Here is a 6,075-nt window from a genome sequence, read left to right as displayed (position 1 = left end):
TTTGTGCTGTTTTAACTACCGCTACACTGAAACAGAAAAAGGAGCCAGAAAAAAATCTGAAAAGTAATGTGATATTATGTTTTAAATTAAGCATTTTGATGAATTTAAGATTATTCATTTTTCACCTTCTTTGTGTAAACTGTCTTGATTTCATTCTTTTTCCTCCCAAGACAGAGTATCCCTCTGTCACCCAGGTTGGAGTGCAGTGGCATGATCTTGGCTCACTGCAACCTCTGTCTCCCGGGTTCAAGTGATTCTTCTGCCTCAGCCTCCTGAGTAGCTGGTGTATGCCACCACACCTGGCTAATTTTTATATTTTTAGTACAGACAGGGTTTCACCATGTTGGTCAGGCTGGTCTTGAACTCCTGACCTCAGGTGATCCACCCGCCTCAACCTTCCAAAGTGCTGGGATTACAGGCATGAGCCACCGCACCCAGCCTTGATTTCTTTCAAAATAATCAGGCCACTACTTACTTTTCTATCTTCTTTTTCTCCTTTTTTCCCTTTTTTCCTCTCCCCTTTTCCTTTTCCTTCCTGCCCAGTTTTATTTCATCTGAATTTCCTTCAGTTCTTGAGACGCTCTTGACAATGCAGAATATTATAAAGAGGCATAATATTAATAATAAACCCCAATACCAAGAAAGAACCATTATTATTAGTTGGCTTATTTCCTTCAACTTCTTGGTTAAGATTCTTTCTCTTCTCTGTTCTATTTGTACACATTTATCACTCTGCTTACTGAGGAGCGTGCCGCAATTATGGATGTGGTCTACTACCTGGAATTCACTGACCTATTGCCCACCCTTCATCCTGAAACTCTTTCTTTCTTTACCAGGGTCAGCCCCTGGACAAGAGGTTGTATTCCCTTACTGAGTCTATTTCTACCTCTATCTTGATCAGCCATGATAACCGGTTGGCTCTGTTTTAGTGCTTTTCACCCTTGCTGTAGAATAAAATTTATATAATTTTAATTAGGTAGATTCCAGAGCTCTTGCTGTGCTGTAATCCCTACTTGTTTTCAGAAAAGCACTAAAGACTGTGAAACCCTCCAGCCCCCAAATTCCTGCTTATGTCTAAACTTAGTTAACTTTCAATTAGGCCCAGACTGAATTCTCAGTTTATTTTGGCAGAATGAAACCCTTTTAAATTGTTTAAAGAAGAGTTTCGGTTTAGAGTTTCATGTTGGGTAGAGCAGAAATTTTTTTAAACCAGGGGTCAGCAAACTCTTCATATAAAGGGCCAGACAGTGAATATTTTAGGTTTTGCAGGTTATATGATCTCTATCACAGCTACTCAGCTCTTCTGCTCCAGTGCATTCATAGCTATAGACAATCTGTAAATGAATGAGCATGAGCATGAGCATGCTGCAGTAAAACTTTATTTACAAAAATAGGCAGCGGGTATAATTTGCCAACTCTGTTTCAGGGTGGGCTGTAAATCTCTAAAGCATTATATGATGACAAGCTTACTTGTTTGAGCAGAAATGTTAAGTCGTTAAATGTTTACTTTCCATCACATGCTATAGGAAATCACATACATACTAAGGGCTGAAACACAAAATGAAAGATATAAAAATACTCTGAGTGATATTTAAACCCATTGGCCATAATACAAAAGACTGACAAATTTGACTATATTACAATTAAGATCACAAAGCACACTATAAAAAACAAATGACAGACCAGAAAAAAAATTGCATTCTTTATGACTAGCAACTGCTATGATTTCTATGCACCCATAAGCAGAATAACCCCCTATAAAAGGAACAACAGATAGGACCTCACAAGAAAAGATATACATGATCAATAAACAGGAAAAGATGCTCATTCTTATAAGTAATGAAGCCTCTATATTAAAGGAAAATTTTTTGCTGCCAAATTTATACATTTGAATAATTAATAATAGTGTATTGGGGGATAAAGGGAAATAAACAACTGGGGATGATTGTGATAATTTTTATTAGTTATCTATTCTTATACAATAAATTACCCACAATTTAGCAGCTTAACACAATCAGCATTTATTATCTCATAGTTTTCGTAGATCAGGAATCCAGGAGTGGCTTAACTGGTTGTTTCTGTCTCAGAGTTCCTTAGAGGTTGCCGTCCAGCTGTCAGCCTGGGCTGCAGTCATTGGAACTGGATGGTCCACTTGGAAGTTCACTCATGTGGACGTGGACAGGTCCTAGGTCCTCACTGCTTGTTGGTCAGAGACATCAGTTCCTCACAACATGGGCCTCACCATCCACTGCCTGAGTGTCCTCACACATGGCAGGTAGTTTTCCCTTGAGTGAATAAGAGAGAAAGCATCCAAGACAGATGCCACAGTGTCTTCTGTATTTTGATCCTGGAAGTGACATACCATCACTGCCACATGCTGTTGGTCACACAGCCTAATCATAGTGCAGTGTGGGAAGGGACTACACAGAGGTGTGCAGACCAGGAGGCAGGGATCCTTAGGGACGTTGGAGGTTGACGTCCACATTCATGTACTGGGACTGAATGTCTGAGGCCTTGTTTCTGTCTATCACCTGGTTTCTGCACTTCTCCATGTGGCGTTTGCTGTGGCTGCAGTGTCCAAGATGGCTTTTTCTCTCAAATGCTGGCACCTGGGTGTAGTTGGCACAAGCCCCTGGGGACTGTCAGAGCATCTTTCACTCCATGTGGCCTCTCCACGTGGCTATCCTGGGCTTCCTTACAACATCATAGTCTCAGGTTAGTCAGACTTCTTATATGGCTACTCTGGTTTCCCCCAGAGCCAGCATTTTAGGAGACCTAGGCAGAAATTTCAAAGCATCTTATAACATAGCCTTGAATTGTTTAGGTTTTCTTGCTCAACAGCCTGTCATAGGACTGACCCAGATTCAAGGGCATGATTAGCCAGAGGTATGACTTACTGTGAAGAGCTGTCTTTGAAACTTGTCCCAGGAAACCATGATTGTGAGAGATGATGCTGACATGTTCTAAAAGTAGTAGCAGTGCAAGGAATAAAAATTGATCTGATACTGGAAATATTTTGATAAAATGAACTTGCCTATGAATTAGTTATGTGGTATGTGGGAGAATTAGAGAAGTGAAAGATTAATTTGAGAATTTTGAGCTGAGCAGTTTGAAGAGTGGGTATCTATTTACTGAGATGGGAAAGACTACAGGACAATAGGTTTGAAAAGCAAAATCAGTATTGATGAACATTTTGGACATCTGTGTTAGAGAATACGTCTGAAGATGTAGCTATTAAGAAAGGGATCTACAATAGGTCTGTAAGTCTTGAAGTAGAAATGCTATCCATAGTATTATTTGCAAGGTACAATAAAGAGAGTATTAATTCTGTTAGAAAGAAAGAAATATTTATTAATATTCATTAACATAAAATTAATATATGTATTAATATTTGCATAAACTACAGGTTCTAATGTGTCTTTCTAGACCTGTATTGAGAGTTTGAATTAAACTACAGGCAGAGAGAACTTGTTGAAGGTTTTTGATTAGAAGACCGATATGATCATAATTATGTTTTGGGAAGATGAATTTAACAGTGTAAGGAGTGAAAGAACAGTGGGGTAGCCAGGGACTGAACTCCATGAAAGCATATACCAAGTTACACTGAAAGTCTGTGAAATAAGTTCATGGAGGTCAGAGACAATGTTGCTTTCCTGGTTTTATTCTTAGCTTCTAGCCTGGAGCAAGCCACTTGAAGGGGATTTGATAAATGGTGAATGAATAATGAATGCATCATTGGCAGTTCAAGCTATTTGAGAAAAGAGTAATCTGAATTAGTAAAATGTCTCAATTATAGATATTTTTCATTGAAATTTTATTATGTTCAAGAGGTAACAGAATCTAGTTATAGCATCTAGACCTATAGAGGCCTGATTTAGTTAGTAGACAAAAAGCACATCAAATATCATCTTATTTTCTTTCATGCTGTATTTCACTCTTTAAAAAAAAGAGTTTACAAGAATTAGGGTTATTTTATCTCCTACATGCATAAATTCCTAACCTCATAACTTATTTGAATGGTAATGAAAGATTCTGAACATCTGAGGTATATTGTTCAAAAAGAGTATAACTATCAAGCAGGAATTTCAAAAGAAATTTTTCAGAGAAAGATACATTGATTAAGTTGTCACTAAGCCAAAGACCATACTTCCTTAGTCCCATAGGAGGTAGATGTCATATTGGTTTAAATTAACTGCAAGATATTTGCTAAAACTGTCTTACTTATTTCAGGCGCTACACTAAGTATGAGACCAGCCCCCATTCCAATAGAGGACCCTGAATGGAGACAGACGCCTCCCCCAGTCTCTGCCACATCTGGTACTTTCCGACTACGACGAGGGAGTCGATTTACCTGGAGAAAGGAGTGCCTGGCTGTTATGGAAAGGTATGTGTCTCCTTTTTCTATGAGAAATCTCCCAAACTTAGGGAAGACATCAACTCTGGATAGATTGGGACAGTTTTCATTTCAAACAAGTAATTGGGTATCTTGGTTCTATCTCTAAAAGGGCTTTAGAATATTATAAATGCCTTATTATTGAAATAAGGTGATCTTAGCATTGAGAATTCATAAAGCTGGAGTTAGCATCTGTCAATTTATTTTACTTATAATAGTGTCCCCAGTAATTTAAGAAATGTTGGAATAAATATTTTTTGAATTCACATCTTTGTATTATATTTTGGAAAACTCTTTGAAGTCTTCTTTTCATCAAAATATTGAATAATTGTATAGGAGACTACTGAGATTTAACTTTCTTTAATAAGGAGTATGGTTTAAATAAGCTTTGTCCCAAAGGTTAAAATACTTATTTTGACTTTGTTTTAGTAATTTATCCTCTCATTCTACAGTACCTGATCCATAGTAGGTACTCAGTGATTTTTTTTTAACCTAAATTTGACCATAGCTTCAATTTTCCCATCTGAAATGGTATAAATTAATTATGATTCTGAAATGTTTGGCATACTTAGCATAGATCCTATAGTAGAATTATCTTTTTAGTCATCTACTTGTAAGTGATGTTTACAGAATTTTTTTTCAGTGGAATTTTATTTATATGCAGTTAGGTAATAATGTTCGAGCTGTACATTTTTCTTATCTGACCTGACTAGTAGAATTGGTATATTGGACAGAGCACTGGACTCAGAGTCAGAAGACCTACACCCAACTAACTTTGTTTAGGTCACAAATTCTCAGCTGTAACTTCATGTCTAAAATGAAGTTTTTTGATAGACAATATGTCATGTAAGACTTTTGCTATCTCTCATCCTGCTACTTTCTGATTATTTCCCAGCTCATGAACTTCGCTACCTGAAAGAGAGGGAGATTTAAAATGCCGAAATTCAGATGTTTTTGTTCACGTGATATGGTTGAAATTAATAGATTTGTTTAAGGTAAAGGTGAGATCCAGTATCCAAAATGAGATTATAGGTTATCCATTGATGTTGTCATCTATTCCTTTCCTCGCTCTCTTTATTATAGATAAGAGCAGAAGCCATTTATTGAATAATGAATCCTTATATTCTTGAGTCATTAAAGTGAAAGAATGAGACATTATTGTCCTGGAGACCTGACATTTATAATCTGCTCTATTTTTCTAATCTAGGAATTTTTATTCTTTTTGAAAATTTCTTTAGAACTTGGCACACAGCAGATGAGAATTAAAATAATGTCTAACCTAAATTATTTTCAATATTGTACATTTTCCTTTAGGTATTAGTTTCTACCTGGTGCTAAGTTGTAATTGTGCTAGTGACTTAGCCAGTTAGTTTTTTTCATGAAAATACCAATATATATTTATCACAAAATGTCAGCATGAGAAAGAATTAAGTAAAAAATTGATGACATTAATATCAATAGGTGATATTCCTAATGTACTTTCAGAGTTGAACCTCAGAGACTTAGGGATTCTTATTTTTCCTAGGCAACAAGAATTAGACACAGAATCACACTGAATTTTAATTAAAAAGATACTGAGCATTTACCCTGTTCTATGACTCCTATTTAGTCTTAATTTATGCTTTTTAACATTAATTTTAATTAACAAATGGCTTTATCTAATCCAGGAGTTGGTTATCTTT

General features: G+C 36.3%; 1 protein-coding gene across 16 annotated transcripts in view; it reads left to right on the top strand.

The window, feature by feature from the left end:
- HMBOX1 (homeobox containing 1) overlaps nt 1–6,075 on the top strand; it is a 189,891-nt gene that overhangs the window by 136,809 nt on the left and 47,007 nt on the right. For all 16 annotated transcript variants that reach the window (XR_001887774.1, XR_001887773.1, XM_017884643.1 and 13 more), the window contains exon 6: nt 4,231–4,384. Coding sequence is in view for 14 of the 16 variants with exons in the window: in XM_017884643.1 (XP_017740132.1) it covers nt 4,231–4,384 (154 nt within the window). In the remaining 2 variants the exon portion in view is untranslated. The remainder of the gene's footprint in view (nt 1–4,230; nt 4,385–6,075) is intronic.

Source organism: Rhinopithecus bieti, unplaced genomic scaffold (assembly GCF_001698545.2).
Source record: "Rhinopithecus bieti isolate Rb0 unplaced genomic scaffold, ASM169854v2 scaffold_315, whole genome shotgun sequence".
NCBI classification, from domain to species: domain Eukaryota; kingdom Metazoa; phylum Chordata; class Mammalia; order Primates; family Cercopithecidae; genus Rhinopithecus; species Rhinopithecus bieti.
The sequence above is the reverse complement of the archived record's forward strand: the minus strand, read 5'-3'. Positions and strand labels throughout refer to the sequence as shown.